Genomic DNA, 16,360 nt, shown 5'->3' on the forward strand with positions numbered 1-16,360 from the left:
TGGGAGTTGGCTCTCATATGAGCGTAAAATATGGAGTACTCCAAAACATTCCATGTCAATTTCAGAAATTATTGATCCAGATTAGTGCCAAAATGGTCAGTGGCCCAAATCGCTACTCTGTAAGGTAAAAGTATGTCAGTTTAGGCCACATCTTGTTCTTCTGTAAACCTCCTTTCCACAATACACAAACATTTCATATTCGATCCAGAAATATAGCTGAATTTTCATACATGTGTACTCACAGTGCTTTATCCAAAAGCTGCTGTTTCTCCTGGAGCTCCTGCTTCAAGCTTTCCACCTCCACCTTCAGCTCGATGTTCTGCAACAGAAGACAATGTTTCACTCCCACCCTCAGCACACAACTCTGAACAATGAAATCTCTCTGTGTAAATTCATAGGAGTGTTTCATGACACGGTTAAAAAAAAATCATTCTATTATGAATTCAAAAAAGTGGTTGGGCTCTATCTTAGAGGTCCAACGTCCCCATACTATACCACTTTCTCACACATATTTAGACTCAGCAGGTAAATCCCAGACTTCTTTCAAGTCTGAAATTGTCAAATTGTTCTAAAATGTACCGTAGACTGCACAGTGTAGTCAAAGGTTTTATAAAAGTGCCACGATATTTTAACGTTGCACTGAATTACGTGAGCACCCCCTGCTGGGTGTAATGTGGAATTTCATTTCAAGGACCAACCATATTTTAGGTTCATCTCCCTTTATCTCCCCAGTTTAGCTATTTCTACACTGGACCAAGGTCTAACATAGAAAAATGTGACAGTTACTTCAGCAGAGCTCATCTCTCATTAACTGTACACTAAAAAGTCAATAAAAGAATTCACATTTCACCACCTTATTGTTGTGGTTCCTCCTCCATTCATGGTGCTATATTGGTTTACACTATAATCAGCTGTGTGAATCCGGCCTGGTGGTCATTGTGGATCCTACATACAGAACACATCTCTGTGCCATCACTGCTGCTATATTTAGAGCTGGGGAATTCAAAGCAGCTCAGATAGTCATCCCTGAGGCCAAAGGCCGAGCGCTACAGTTTGTTTACCTGCTGTGGTGGGCACCACAGGGCCAATCAGGGCCTCGAGACTGGATACACAACTGGAACAGCTCAAATGGAGGAGCTTGTTCTTTCCACTCTGCCCTCAAAGAGGCCAGCTTATCTGCCTGTTGATTTGGACTCAGATCACAGCGCTGATCTTACTGGAGTTTAGCACTGGCATTAACACTGATTGGCTCATTAGCATCACAGCACATCTCCCTCCCTCTTTTGCCTTTCGCCACTCTGGCTTTTGTTTGCAGGCGTCAGGAACCATCGACCTTCCTCCGTCCCTGAACGATCACGGGGAGCGGTACACGTGTAACACCAGAAATCTGCACTGTGCCAGAACATTTTCCTGAGAGGGACGTGTGAGCCCCCATGCACGCAAGCCTGTTACCAGATACCGACACGTTTCCCAAACACGAGCAGCACTCAGCACTGGTGCTCCAGGCATATCCACTAATATTCAGGAATAAAACAAACAAAAATGACAGATTTGAGAAAGTGTAGCTCATTAGAGGCCAACAGGAGATAAGCAAATGAGTAAATGTCTACAATAAACCTTATTATGTCAAATATCTTCTTCAATAAGGCGCATGCACCCGAAGTTCTGCTGTTCTAATTCCATTTCTAGCTAAACTCACTCTTTACGGTAACTATTTCTATGACACTATCCAATTTTTTACCATCCTTGACCAAGACGGATGTAGCAGCTGGGGATTATGCAACACTTTGAGCCGTACTACGTGTGTTACCACAACTTGCCTTACGGTAAGAGGGATGTTTTCTCATGTTGAAAACAGCTCTAAAAATAGACCCCCATCACTGTGCACCTGCTATTCTGCCCCCCAGCAGCCTGACGGCCCTCAACGACAGATTTTATAACAGGACCGTGCGGGAGGAGGAAGGAGGCGGCTGCACCTTCGCCACCAGCGTTAGCATCTCTCCCTGATCCCACGTTGAAAAGTTTTTATTCATCCCAGAACAGGACACAGTAGGATTCTCACAAACACACTCGCACGAGCCTGTTCTGGAAATAGACTCTACAGCTCCGAGTTCAAGAGCCAAAACCCAACGCGCTTCACGGCCTGAGCCGTGGCGCCGATCACGTATCAATGAAGACCTCAAGTGTGACACAAAGATTTTCTGTCCAGTTAAAGAAATAAGACAGACGGCCGACTTCAGAAGCAGAGATGGGATTAGCCCAGCTCCGCTGGAATGTGGAGGAGGAATGTGAGGATACTCAGATCCGTCTCAAAGAGACCTTTGTCTCACATCAGAATCCTACCTGACCAGTAATGAACAGCAAGAGTCTAACTGGTCTGATCAGGGATTTATGGTATAGAAACATCTGCATTTGTTAAACATTTGACATGTTTAACAATGTTTAAAAAAAGAAATGAGCAAGTTTCTATTTCACATGTTCGAATGCAATATTTAAACGTTTGAAATGTGAAACCAAACACCTCCATTATCCCATCAAACCCACTTAAAAGACACCGGCGATCGATTTAAACAGCTCCCCATCGCAGCAGCAGCAGCTGTCCAGCTTGTTTCTGATAATCAATTACGTCAGCCGGACGTTTTAAACCTCGGCCACAACAAAACAGCACGTTGATGACTGAATTTTACTGACGAGAATATGAACATTTTTGAACCAGCAGAGCTTTATTGGCTGGAATTCAACTTTCATTCCACAACAAATACATTTTCTTTATTTTCCAATGTGTGCTTCTTTAATTAGGTGCAACTTACAAAACCCTGGATTTTTTTTTTAATGTCTCCATGCCAGACAGTGTAAATAAGCTATTTAGACTGTAAATAAGCAACGGGGATCTGACTTTTAAAGACCACTAAAGTATGCGCAGCTCAAACAGATCCTCAGCAGATCCCCCCCCCCCTAATGTTCAGGCCGCCTAGAAAAACAACAGTTACTTGGTAAAACAAACAGGCCACCTGTCCCATCATCTCAGGACAGCTGGGTCAATAAACACAGGGAGGCCTCACGCAAACATGGCCGTGATGAAAGCTCACCGGAGCCACACAAACACTCGGTCTCAGCCAAACAAGCCTTTGGCCCCTGAAGAGCCGTCCTCAGGAGGCCTTTGCGACTCACCGTGCGGTACACGTCTTCGCTGCTCTCCTCATACTTCTGCTGTATCCTCTCCTCCAGGAAGTAGATACGGAGCTTGAGGCTGAAGTTCTCCTTCTTCAGGTCATTCAGGTGCTGCGACAAAGTGCGGTAACCGTTAGACATGACCGTCAATGAGCACCCACGATGTTTGACATGTCCTGTGATCGGTCAGAAATAAAATATCGTCTCTAGCGTCCCCTCTGCATCGTAGGTGAAGACGGGTCCCATTTCTGAAGGACAGCGGTTCGTCGGGTGTCCTTTTGTCAAAATCTGAACATCAGCATATCAAATCAACGATAAAGTACCCTCCCATTGTGATACAATCTAAAGCTCTACACACACACACACACATAACACACACTCTAGAGTCTACGGGACTGGTTGCGGTGCAGAGGGCGAGTCTGCAGCCCGACATGCAGCCGTGTCAGATCCATGCTGCACTCTGCTCCTCTGCGGGAGGGTACAGGGGCTTATTTTACAGGAGGAGACATCCCTGGAATCCCAGCTGGAGGAGATGGGTGGAATGAGGGTGGGAGGGAGAAAGAGGGCGGGGGGTGAGGGTCTCAGGCCTCACGTCTGGTTGGGACATCCCTCCCTTTTGGCACTCATTTTATCTCCTCTCTTATAGACATTTAATCCAGTTTAACTACACCTCTATCAGGTTCTAGCATATCGTTCACTGTCATCACCGTGGGGGGGTTAAAACCTTTTTATTCCTGATCTGAAACCCCCTTAAATGCACGATAATATGTTGCATCTAGGGCTAATATTTACTAACTATTGCTAGTTGGTTATGCAGAGGAGCATAACCATAACCCTAACCATGATTTCACTGTCTAAAAACATGGATCCACATTATCAAAGATGAAAGAAATTGGCTAACTGGTAAAATCGGTTAGTGTTGACCAGTGCAGAAATGTAAGGAAGGGAGCAGGTGAATGGAAAGAAACTGGATGAAACAGGAGACCCAGGAGCTGCTAGCCACCGTGCTATTAATAGAGAGATGTCCTGAATCTCTCAGACTGGTGAATCCCTGAATGCTCCTCGGAGGGGGAACAGGATGGAGCCGACAGGGAGGAAGTCAGTCTCTTCTTCGGCTAATCTGATCCCGGCCGTCTCGCTTGAAATCAATTTTCATGAATGATGTCAGATGCAAAGAGCATCAATAATGAAGTGAAGGCCAGCGTCGCTACATAAGAACGGGGCCTGTTTGGTGAGGGCGTCCATTTAAATATCGGGTTACGTGTTGCTGTTGCTGGCTGATTAACAGCATATGGGCGCCAAGAGTCTCACAAGCAGGACTCTTTGCAGTTCACACACTGAGGGCGTCTGAAGCTGCGGCTGTGGAAAGCGACAGCTTTAAGCTTTCGTGACAACGCAGTGACACCTCCAGATTTAGCAGGTCTTTTGAATGTGGAGACTACTGCTTTTACCACACTTCTTTGTTTTAAGGTCACAAAATTGCACGATAGTAAAGCTAATTATAGTGAAAGAGAAGGATTAGCTTAGTGTTAATACAGAAAAAACAGGGGGAAAGTAATCTCACCTTACTTTGATTAATATAATGTATTTCTATGTTCTCTACCTATTCTCTCCTCCCCCTTCTCCTCTCTCTCTACCCAGCCAGCCATAAGCAGGAGGGTCCCCCTATATGAGCCTGGACCTGCTCAAGGTTTCTTCCTGTTAAAGGGGAGTTTTTCCTTGCCACTGTTGCTTGTTGGGGGTCAGGCCCTGGGATTCTGGAAATCACCTAGAGGCAGTTTTGAGTGTAACAGACGCTATATAAATAAAGATTGATTGATTGATTGATTGATTGATTGACCTGCTTTCTGTTGCTATTAACCAGGACCTTTACTGATAGCTTTGTGTTATTTGCTGTCTTTATGCCACGCTTTTCAAGTCTAATTCCTGATCAAATATATTTCACAGGTCTATTGATTTTTATTTTTATTTTTAAAAGAGCCAAGTGAAATTATTGCATGTAGTTACAGCAAATGCAACTGCTCTAAATATAGTGCAGCAGAGACTGAAGAAGTGGGCCATCCTGTAGCCAGAAGCTGACTGTAACCATCAGGAGGATTAAGGGTGGTTTCCTCAAGTTGAAGGTCTTCTCCTTTTTCATATAACATCAAAAAATCCCGGACAGGTTTCAGTGGATATGCACTTAAATTAACAAATATAATACCCTATAATTATGCTCAGGTGTCGCACGGCGTTATTCCACTAGAGGGCACTGTTGAACATTTTACTGTGGATATACCAGAAATAGGAAGTGTCATATTGAACTGTATGGAATTCAGAATAAACGTCCTTACCTGCTCAAATTCTTTGAGAGTGTGGAGCTGAAGAGGAGGAGAGTTGTCTGTTTCATCACTGCAGAAATCTGAGGACAGGAGAGCAGATGATAAAACCAGTGCTACGCGCCTCATCATTATTAACATGTATATCCTAATAAGAGCAGCAGAACACACCTGTCATGTGACCTACGGTCTTGGATGACCTCTTCTCTTCCACCGCACTGTTCCAAGAAACAAAGAACACGGCATCGTCAGAAAAAAAAACACAATAGATGACAAATGTGGAGTAATATGAAGAAACACCGACAGTGGCAGCATGTTAACGTCATAACAATAATCACAGTTAACGCGTCCTGCAGAACAGCTGTCTCCAAAAGGCATTTAAAACTATTCCACAATGGGATCCTGCTCCCATTTGCACCTCTGTTGGATATAAAATGTGCGGGGTGGGGGTGAGAGGAGGGGTCCTATTGGGGGTTTGGTGGGCAACCCCCACAAGCATTGATAAAGAAACAACTTTTCTCCTTATCTCCTTAAGAACCAAGATGATTAGACACGCGGGGGTGATGGACAGGTGGTGAATGGCTGCAGCACGACAGAGGAATCATATAAATGTTGAACCCAGACGCGGAGATATGTGTCTGGGCTGCATTTGGACTTCAACGCCAGCTCCTCTGTCAGCTGCTCTGCACGAAAACGCAAAAACAGTTGCTGCACAGTGGAGATTTCCCCGTTCGACCATGTGGAAATCCATGACCCACCGCTGGAGGTGGGCGTCTGAAACCAACCGTAATTATTTTACAGACAAATCATTGATTGGGACGGCGCGCTAACCAGAATGTCACACAGTGCTGCATTGAGCTGCTCCAACGATAAGGCTTGTAGTGACAGACTGTCAGCACATTTGGGGAGACTAAAAGTCTTGCATCTGGCATTATTTCCCCCTGCGGCACCTCAATGTCTGGTGGAATTTAGCATTGGCACGTCCCACCTGGGGAACCACAGCAGCACTTCCAGATGGGTCGCGGAGTGATCTTCACATCTACAACAATGACACAAGCAACGCACCGAGAGGACGCTGCAGAGACGGATCCGTGAGTGGGCTCAGCAGCTTTGTCATGAAGCCGAGTGAAGGGTCTCATGCGTGCAAAAGGCCTCCCCCGACAGCATTTAAAGGCTGCTTAAAGGCGTCATAGCGAAAACAGATATAAAACGCCATTATGCCCCCTTCTGATCAGCGCGGGTTTGCCCCCTTTTCCCCTTAAATGAGCGCATTGATGTCCCGCTTTGCCCCCCCTCCCTCCAAACGACAGTGAAATGCCGCCTCACCTCTCAGACTCTCCCCAGATTTGCTCTGGCGGCGTTGGGCTCCAATCCATATAGACAAACCCTTTATTCAACGGGCATCCATGCCGCCTTCAGACCATCCGTCCATTATTCCCGTTCGGTGGAATAATAAACCATCACGCAGGACAGAACCGTGCCAATGAGCGCAGGACGCACCGCGCAGGTTCACGGGAGGAGGCGGGGGGGTGATGATGCGCGTAAAAAAGGAAAGGCGAATAAGGGTGATGGAGCCCCCCCACCCAAAGAAAATCCCACAATGATCTCCCGCTGTTCCTTACACCCCCAGCCCCAGTGGGACCGGTTTCAGGATATAAAAAACCCCAAAACGCTCTCCTCCCCCCGCGTCCTTCAGAAATCACGACCCAGGTCGCCCAGAGCACCGGAACGCCTACATTCATAACATTTATTTATTTTTTACAATTATTCACTTATTTGACTGTTTAACCTTCTATTGTGCATCCCGGGAGTGGGTTCTTTAATCTCGCTGAAGGGAGCAGGTTGAGTTAACAAGATTACTGCCGCTTGCTCAGAGGCTCAGTAATTTGAGGATGAAAAAAGGATGAACCTCTGGCGATCTTGTTAGAAAGTGCGAGAATGGGCAACTTTCCTCCTAATTAGCAAACATGCCTTCAGTGTTAAGACATTGACAAAACAGAGATAAGTAGCGTTTTTCATATTCGGGCCACTTTGTTTTAGTTAAATTCAGCAGGCCAGAACCAGCACGATATTTTGTTGACGTCCGGATGTTACAGGAGACAAATACTTCTTCAACCTGAAAGGGGGGGCAGACCAAAAAGCGTGCATGCTGCAAGTCCTCACAAGATTCCTATTAGTGTGTACTGCACACTAATAGGTTGTGCATCAGTGCATCAGTTGTGCATCAGTTGTGCATCAGTGCATCAGTTGTGCATCAGTTGTGCATCAGTTGTGCATCAGTGCATCAACGTGCACACTGTGCATGATGATGCACTGTGTATTCAGGAGATGATAACTTGTTATCCAGGCTCCGTCCAATCGTCCATTAAATGTTTGGCTATAGCGCCCTCTGTTGGATGAAATAGCTCAGCCCACTATCACAAACCCTGCGTCACGTTCGTGATGGTTTGATTTCCGCTAGATTGAGTTAAACTTTTACAACTATATTTTTCCTTCGTATTTGTCACTGTTTCTCAAGGTAATTATGATCAAAGATTAAAAAAAAACACGAAATAAATGTATCTGGCAAATGAAGTATACTGAAGAAACTCTAGGATCATGTTGACATTTTTGTAAAGGTGTTTATTGAACTTTACCTTCACACACATGATTTTGATATAGAGAAGCGGTGGGACTCTAAAATGAGGATTCTTCCTGCTCCTTTTGGACATGGTACAATTTAGCTTCAAGTGTTTTATCACGTTTGAGATTTGTCTTTTTTTATACGATCCGCATATTCAAATAAAAGCCTTCATTCATTCATTCATTCATTCATTCATTCATTCATTCATTCATTCATTTTGATGGACTGCGGATATAATGAAATCTTTTTGGATGCGTGTAGTAACTTTAGCTACCACTAGATGTCATCCTAAGACTTTTTCTCTGACCTTCGAGATGCACTAAAATTAAGTTAAAGGTTTAATTTCACACATTCTTGATAATCCACATCATGTCCTCTTTCCAAACACGACCCGCGGGCCCGTCTTGCCTGCCTGCCGCTCCGTGTTGATGATCCAGATGGCCGGAGCCTTGATGAAGTCCCTGTCCACCACCTTGTTCTCCTCGGCCCTCGCCATTGCCTCCAGTTCGGGGGAGGTTTCTGGGCACCAGTCCGCCATGAACTTATCCTTGGCCTCGCAGTAGTTCACTGCCACCTCCTGTGGCTGCTCCCCAAGCAGCCAGTCTGGTTAAGCAGGGATGGAAGAGAAAGGTGGGAAAAATTAATGAAACCCTTGAAATAACTAAAGGACCCGTGGTCACTAACCTGCTATGTCATGGATGAGGTCCTTGATGAGGTGTCCGATGATGGCGTAAAGAACTCCCATTAATATGATGACAGCGATGACCAGGTAGAGGGCATAGTTGGGCAGGTGGACAGCGTCCCGGGAAGGGGGTATATAGCTCTCAAAAAGCACCGTCCCGTCATCTTCTCTATAAGGAATCTTGGAGCTGTCCGTGGGCGCATCCATAACTGTCTGTCGGCCCTTTAAACTGCAGCAGGGGAATCCTCTTAAAAGCTTGCTGTCATCGCCATGTCGAAACACTCGTGCACAAAAATGACATCTTGCAGAGTATTCTGCTCAACCAGATCTTCCACTTTAAAACACCTTTTAGCGCTACAAATCCGGCAACAATAATCAGTCTTCACTCAAGAATATGTGCATGTGACTGTCACTGGCACCAGTTTGCCTGCCATTCGCAACTACTTGTCTCATTGGTCTACGATCACGCTACGTAGATTAGCTGCAGCAGCCTCAAGGTCACACAGGTCAGAGGAAAAATGGAAGCATCTGCCCGGATGATGTCCAGGAAATATATTTTTATTTAAAAGAATATGATGTGGCTTATTTACTCTCACAAATGTTTTCACATGTGTAATTATGACATTAATAAATATTCATTATTGGTATTGAAGTTTGTGTGTGGGGGGGTAATCCTTCCCCTTCAGTAATAAGGTCACTTTCTCTCATCCAGGTATTAAAGATAAGATGGATTAACAAAGACAAAGAAGACACAACAACACTCTTGGATTATTCTCTTGTTTACCGGGGAGAAGTTCCATTTTCTGGGACGGCACAAAAGTTTGCCCTAAAATAGACTATAATTGCAGGAGGTAGCATGGATGTGATTGAAGATGAATATTAACAATGACTCACAGGCGGTTTTAGGGCCACAAACATTTTAATAAATAATCAAAGTCAGCAATTATATTAGCAAGCAAACATGAAACGCAGTGGCTACAGAGATGATATTATTGCAGTGGAGCTCAGAGGGAGGTGACCTGAGGACTTTGGGGGCAGGTGAAGGTCACACTGTGAGCTGAAGTCCGTTTTCCTCCTGGGTGCGAAGAAGCGAAGGCGCTTTTCAGAGGGACGGGTGGGGACGGATGGACAGAGGGACGGTGGGAGCCGGGCAGGACCCCGTCTTTTTCGGTCTCCATCTTCAGCTCATATTTATGTGTCAGGTGGTGCCACTCTTCATCTGCCCCGGCACTCCCTTCTTCTGAGTCATCCTCCACCATTTTAGGGCCAAATAACCAGTCTGTGAGGAAAACACAGGTCAAAATAAACATTTTAAGGACACGCGCTTGCACATCTTGCATGAAGTTAGTCGTTTTTGGAGTAGATGTGTCTTAGTTTTGGTTAGTTTGTATGAAACTAGATGGATGCTAACACAAACCTGGTACCACATTGTTGAAATCTCTCAAAAGAGTCACAACAATTTGCCTCTTAGGCTTGAAATAACTCGGGGGTCACTGTTGGGGAGGTCACAGAGAAACTTGCTCACCAGAAACCGGAAGGAAAAAAAACAGGGAAAATCACAGATGCCGCCGAGGTGAGGAAGATGATGCCGGAAACAGGTACATCAGACTGGCTGGAGCGATGGAGTGGTCACCAGTCACTGGGAGTGGGTGGGTGGGGGGGGGGTTACCTGCCAGGTCATGCATCAGATCTTTTATAAGATGTCCCACTATGGCGTAAGTTGCTATAACAACCATCACCAAGCCGACTAGGACGTAGATGACATTGCGCGGCAGATTTATAGCGTCTCTGGCTGGAGGTATGTAGTCCACAAAGTAGGCCCCCTCGTCTTCCTCCTCTTTTCTCCCGAACAGCTGGAGGAGCCGCCTGTGCTCGACCGCCAGATGTGTGGCGTTCAAGAGCAGTTGTCGGTTCATGGTGGACGAGTGGCCTGTTTTGACAGGTCTTTTAAGGAACGGAGATGTGAGGGACTTTAACGGCGCCTCGGGGCCTCTTGGGGGGATCAGAGCTTTATCGTCTGGCCGCAGATCGGAGCTGCTCAGCAGTACTGCGCAAACTTAAAAAAGAAAACGGGACTGGATGAGAGCGGGGAGCAATTCAGGATTACCGGAACTTGTTTTTTTCTGAAGCTGAGACATGTGGAGGCTGACAGATGGAAACGTCAGTGGGGTTGGAAAAAGACAGAACCACAAGATGTACTTTCAAATGTAGATCACCAGATGAGAGAAATGATGAGCGATTCCCTTAATCTTTCCTTTGGTCTTAAATCCCAGCATTCCTGCCACTATTCTTTGGGACAGAGGTGCCTGGTCAAAATAACAGGGCGGGGCGACACCAAGGAGGAGTGAATATAGGACAGACAGAGTTAATAGGATTGAGTCTGTCACGGGGAAATATCAGTGTTCCATCTGCGAGGATTAGAGACACAGTAAGGAGAGGTGGACCAAAGAGGCTTATGGCCCTCCAGGGCCACCATATTCGCTGCTTTCAATAACTTAAGTCCACTTCTTGCATGAGTGATGATTCTGAGATTTGTGGCCAGTAAATATCTCTGCACATGATGAGAATTCAGCATCAACAGCCAATGAAACAGTCAGAAACAGGCGGGAATGTTGATCTGAGGATGAGGTTTTGGGTTCTTACCTTTGGTCAAAACCTACAAGGGCTCCTCAGCTGGACAGCTGTATGGTTCGCTACACGGGCGTCTCTGCAAACAAGCACAAACGGCAGGTTACCATCAGGCCGACCGCAGACGTACCGTGGTTACGGCTGCACCTCGACGCACCATCAGGGGACCAAAAAAACAGCTATCAAAAGAGAGACTCCTTCATTAAGAGTTCGATACTTTTTCCTCTCGCTTGGAAAGCTTCACAAACTGAGAGACGAGAAACTGCCACTCTATGATGGTGATGGCGACGTTGGCAAAAAGGATGAACCAGGAGACCGGGTGCATCCCCCAGTAGAACTCGTGTGTCATGGTGATACAAACGCACAAACGTCCGGTGACTGAGGGGCGGTGGAAGGAGTGTTGGGTGTGGTGTGAGGTCTCTGGAGTATGTCGGGAGAGTAAAGCTGTCGCTGTCATTCAGTAATCCTTCACAAGATTTGATCGGCCCAAGCCAATGTCACCCGCCAGACGCTGTTTGTGCCGCGTCAGGAAAAAGGCAGAAGAGGGCGTTTGCTTCACGCCTGGGACTCTGATATCGCCCAGTTGTACGTCGTACGACTTCTCTGCCAGAAAGTTTCATTTTACGTGCTCCCTGCTGCTGCGCAAGAGCGCACGACGTGGATATTTTGCCGCCCTTTGGGGAAAATCAATAATAATTCTGACATTTTCTGGTTTCTATGCCCAAAATTCAGACCAACTGTTACCTGGGGTGGATCCGTCCTTTGCAGGGGGTCATTCAAATGAGTAAATATGTGCTCCAGAGGGCATTTTCCAAGTTTTCTCCACTAATAAAAAGCTGAACGGCTCTATGGTCCTAAGCAAAAGCAACTTTAAAAAAAATAATAATAAATTGACACCCATTCATCCCCTCAGCCTAAACGACTGCGCCTCACTCATGCTGGGCTGACCACGACCTTCTTGGGTTTGTCCTCAGGCTCCACCATCCACTTGTAGTAGGCGTCCCCCAGGATGAAGGTCCAGTAGATGATAGTTATCGAGGTGTTCACGGTCAGGATGCCGATGATTAAAGGGTGGAACATCGCGGAGCCTGTGTGGAACGGGTGTCACCTCTGGGGGGGAAATACGTCTAGTGTGTTGGCGGAGGGTTCCCTTCTATGTCTGATTGGATCACATCTCTCTTTCAGCTTCTATCCTCTCCGTGGACGCCCCCACCCCTCCACCCTTTTTCCACTGGTCACTAAGTTTCTCTGCTAGCAGTGACATTAATCCCCCTCAGCTGCAGAAGATAAGGCTGCATTAGATGCAGACCTGCTTTGGAAATGCCGCTCAACACTCATCCATAAGATTCTGTGACGCAACCGGAGCTGGAACTGAAGGGTAGGGAAATGGATGGGAAGGGGGGATCTCTGGATGTAGCCTGGACCTGTCAACCGTGACACACGTGAAGGTCGTTGGTCGTTGTCTGGTGTGAAACCTTCCTAACTAAAAAAGAAAATGTTTTAAATAACACATAACATTTGTTCTTCATTTTAGATTCTTCAGATAATCCAGAGACTAATCAGAACGAAGAAGCCTTAATCTTACACAAAACACGACAGATGGCTCCTTAAGCAGACCCCAGGGGCCACGGGGTCCCAGACAGCATTTTAGCAGCATTTGCTCTCCGGCAAAGCTGCAAACACAACTTATTACCTTTAATCCCGAAACTAGTTCAAACGAGAAAGTAAAAGTCAAAAATGCCAAGAAAGTCGAATAGGAGGAAGATCCACCACTAGGTGGCAGTAGCTACAAACATAAACTAAACCATGGCCAACGTCTTGTCTCTAAAACAGACTTGCAGATCAATTTAATTTACTGCGTTCATGGTCTCATCACATATTTGTGGGGTTTTTTTCACTCTGATGAGTGGTTTTGCGCGTTACGCACGGGCGGTGCGTTAACCGCCTCGTCTTCTAAATCTCTGCTCATCAGCCTGAGATTTGAACTTTGAGACCGAGCAGATAACAGACGCGCTGCAGCAGGAGGGCCCCGTGGTTGCTTCGGATCAAAGGGCCACTGGTGACACTCCTTTAATGACCCACTTCCTTCCCTCAGCGGGGGAGACGCGTCGAACATGCTCCGCTCCACAGTCGAGATTATTTAGGGAGGAATAACATCTTTAACGCCGCTGTTTGGATATTTCTTATCATTTTACACAATGAGGGTGCCGGTGGAAGTCTCCGTCTTTCTCCTTTCTCTCCTGGCTCCTGGGGTTTTGTACGCCATGAACAACATCCCTGCGCTCCAGGAGTAAGTGTCCGCGTAACTTTGCTTGCATCTTGGCCTGATTATTTTAGGAGGTAAAGCCCCACATGTCAACAGGCTTAAGAGGCACCCCGGAGCCTGATGGGACACGTTTATCCAGGGGTAACCTTGTTTATAGGCGATGTTAAGAATCTCAAAAATCCTACAAGGAAAACAGGATTCGCTTAAGCTTTAAATATAAATCAATTCAATGTTGTGTACTTTATGATATTTTTAAAGCAACATGCCCCTTGCGAGGATCATCACTACAGCTGCTGCTTGTAAAGAATTATTGATGACATTTCTCTACAAATCATGTTTCCAGAGTTTGAAGTAAAGCCTAAAATCTTCAGCAATAAACTCAACATATGAGAGTTCAGTCCCCTCTCCTCTGATCATTTCTTTCTGTTACTCTGCAGACCCCTCCCCATCCTGGGAATGGGAATGGTCGTCCTGGGCCTGGTTCTTCTCCTCCTCCTTCTCATGGTGCAAAACAAGACAAAAGTGGACCCTCTCTTTTACGGTACACCATCAGAAACGCGCATCTGTCGGTCATCAGTGGCGGATGGTGGTCTGATTTATTGTTTCCTTGTTTTGTTTCCAGTATTTGCAGAGTTCTCCTTCACCTGCATGGTGGGTCTTACCAACGCTCTGGAGCAAGACGGCTTCATCTCTGGCTTCATGGGCTTTTATATAAAGATGGTAACATAAAACCGGCTCACTGCGTGACAGCCGCTTCAAAATGTTCATGTATCAGACACAGCTTGATTTCATTGTCAGGGGGAGCCTCACTTGAGCAATTCCTATGCTGTGATGATGTCGTACTGGGAAGGCGTTGTTCACCATGCCCTCTTCTTCACCATCATCCACCGCATGTTCAGAGGGTACACCTGATTTTCTGCCTGTCATGTTTTCACTCAACAAGCCAACTGATGAAAGTGTTGTACTCTCACAGGAAGTCCTACCGTAGCCTGGGGCTGTTGTGGGCAGGCTCCTCCATCGCCCAGCAGATTGTTCTCATCCCCGGGGTGGTCATTGGTGAGAGCACGAACCCCGCGGTCAATTACGCAGTTTCATTATGCTGATGATGTTCTCGCCTGTGCAGGAAAACACGGGTCTAACATTCGACCAGCCTTTTTGAGGAACGTCCCGTTCTTCGTGGTTCCATTTTGGGCGGCGTTCCTGCTCTTCAGAAGATCCAGAGTGATGCCGATCGAGACAGCAGACAAGGTTACTTTCAGTCAATTAGCGCAGGTTTTAACAGTCATCCAACACGTTGGAGGCGCGTCTAACATCATTGATTATGACCAAGCTCAAATTTAAGTCGTCTCCTGCTGTCTAGGTCGCAGCAGAGCAGAAGAAAAGTCTCCTGTCTCGGCCCGTTGATCTGCTTCTCTCACTTCTGTTACTGGGAGCTGCGGCGTTCTCGGTTTTCAGAGGATTTGTGAGTAAAACTGAACGCAGAAGGTTTCCCAATGACCAAGACCTGAGCTCACACAGCCATCACTCCTGCTTCACTCCAGGTGGTGCTGGATTGCCCGATGGACTTTTGTTTCTCCTACATTTACCAGTACGAGCCCTACCTCAAAGACCCAGTGGGATTTCCCCGTATTATGGTCAGTCTGGAGAAAAGTGGACCACCTTCACATAAATGCCAGGAACCAAAATTTGATATTTGTTGTGTCATCGCTGCAGATGCTGGTGTATTTGTTCTATGCTCTGCCACTGCTCACGGTCTTCATCTATGGCCTGAACACACCCGGATGCAGCTGGATGTTGGACTGGACCATCTTCTTTGCAGGCGCCGTGGCTCAGGTGAGGCCAGCCATCGTTATTGCTGCATTTACCGTTGTTGCCATTGATATTCTTTGAACACGTTCGTTATAACATTGGCTTCCTCCCACTGCTGCCTCAGACCCAGTGGTGCCACATCGGAGCGTCTCTGCACTCCCGCACTCCGTTCACGTACCGAGTACCATCAGATAAGCTGTGGCCTGTTATCGCCCTCAACGTGCTCCTCGCCGCTGTGCCGACTCTGCTGGCCCTGCGCTGCCACACCAGCCCTGCCTTTTTCCTGAAATCTGTCCCCATGGGGCAGACAAATGGCAAGAAGAAGGAAAACTAGACCACATACACACACATGCGCACACACACCAGACATGGACGGTTGTGGAATATGTCATGCTAATGTTTTTTGGTGGCCCTGTGTAGGCAGAAAAACTGCATTAGGGATGCAATTTCTCAACCCAGAGGAAATCTAAAAATGTTTCTCCCAGCGCCAACCGTTCCGAATCAGTCACCTTGTGCAGCTGCAGCACTCCCAGTGTGAACTATTGGACTCAGATAAGATTGTTGATGGAGAGCGCCAGCAATTTTTAGGTGACTTGGAAATGTTGCTGTCTCCTCGATATAAAATTATTTATTAAGTTGAAGTGGAGACGTGTGTACCAGACTACTAATGGAGAAACAGCTTTGCAGGCTGAGCTCGAAACCCTCCTCAGCTTTAGGATTATTTTTTCTGCTTTCGGAATGAATGTATGTGCATATTTTGGCTATAGAATGACTAAGTGATGTTATATAGGAGGAAATAAAACATGTTACTTAAGCAAAGACTCGCACCGGGTTCTTTTATTTTCTGCAGAATCCCAACACGC

At 46.4% G+C, this 16,360-nt stretch overlaps 3 protein-coding genes and 1 long non-coding RNA gene across 4 annotated transcripts in view; 1 reads left to right on the plus strand and 3 right to left on the minus strand.

Moving 5' to 3' along the window:
• LOC130538324 (myomegalin-like) overlaps nucleotides 1-7,012 on the minus strand; it is a 29,057-nt gene extending 22,045 nt beyond the window's left edge. The window contains 5 exon segments of the mRNA XM_057055728.1: nucleotides 243-319; nucleotides 3,172-3,282; nucleotides 5,505-5,572; nucleotides 5,661-5,707; nucleotides 6,816-7,012. Coding sequence (XP_056911708.1) covers nucleotides 243-319; nucleotides 3,172-3,282; nucleotides 5,505-5,572; nucleotides 5,661-5,707; nucleotides 6,816-6,865 — 353 coding nt within the window. The 5' untranslated portion in view covers nucleotides 6,866-7,012.
• Nucleotides 7,013-8,090: 1,078 nt separating this feature from the next.
• LOC130538843 (uncharacterized) lies at nucleotides 8,091-9,229 on the minus strand. The gene is made up of 2 exons (XM_057056783.1): nucleotides 8,797-9,229; nucleotides 8,091-8,715 (listed from the first exon to the last, which is right to left on the minus strand). Exons 1-2 carry the CDS (start codon nucleotides 8,999-9,001, stop codon nucleotides 8,480-8,482), a joined length of 441 nt encoding a protein of 146 aa, XP_056912763.1. The 5' UTR covers nucleotides 9,002-9,229; the 3' UTR covers nucleotides 8,091-8,479.
• Nucleotides 9,230-9,694: 465 nt separating this feature from the next.
• On the minus strand, nucleotides 9,695-12,607 carry LOC130538719 (uncharacterized). Its single transcript, XR_008953967.1, has 3 exons — nucleotides 12,167-12,607; nucleotides 11,438-11,501; nucleotides 9,695-10,073 (listed from the first exon to the last, which is right to left on the minus strand). It is a non-coding gene; the product is annotated as an uncharacterized LOC130538719 (long non-coding RNA).
• A 613-nt stretch (nucleotides 12,608-13,220) lies between these two features.
• tm6sf2a (transmembrane 6 superfamily member 2a) lies at nucleotides 13,221-16,316 on the plus strand. Its single transcript, XM_057056577.1, has 10 exons — nucleotides 13,221-13,712; nucleotides 14,126-14,229; nucleotides 14,311-14,408; nucleotides 14,487-14,590; nucleotides 14,662-14,744; nucleotides 14,812-14,936; nucleotides 15,049-15,150; nucleotides 15,230-15,322; nucleotides 15,402-15,521; nucleotides 15,622-16,316. Exons 1-10 carry the CDS (start codon nucleotides 13,621-13,623, stop codon nucleotides 15,829-15,831), a joined length of 1,131 nt encoding a protein of 376 aa, XP_056912557.1. The 5' UTR covers nucleotides 13,221-13,620; the 3' UTR covers nucleotides 15,832-16,316.
• Nucleotides 16,317-16,360: the final 44 nt, after the last annotated feature.

Source organism: Takifugu flavidus, chromosome 15, assembly GCF_003711565.1.
Source record: "Takifugu flavidus isolate HTHZ2018 chromosome 15, ASM371156v2, whole genome shotgun sequence".
Taxonomy (NCBI): Eukaryota; Metazoa; Chordata; class Actinopteri; order Tetraodontiformes; family Tetraodontidae; genus Takifugu; species Takifugu flavidus.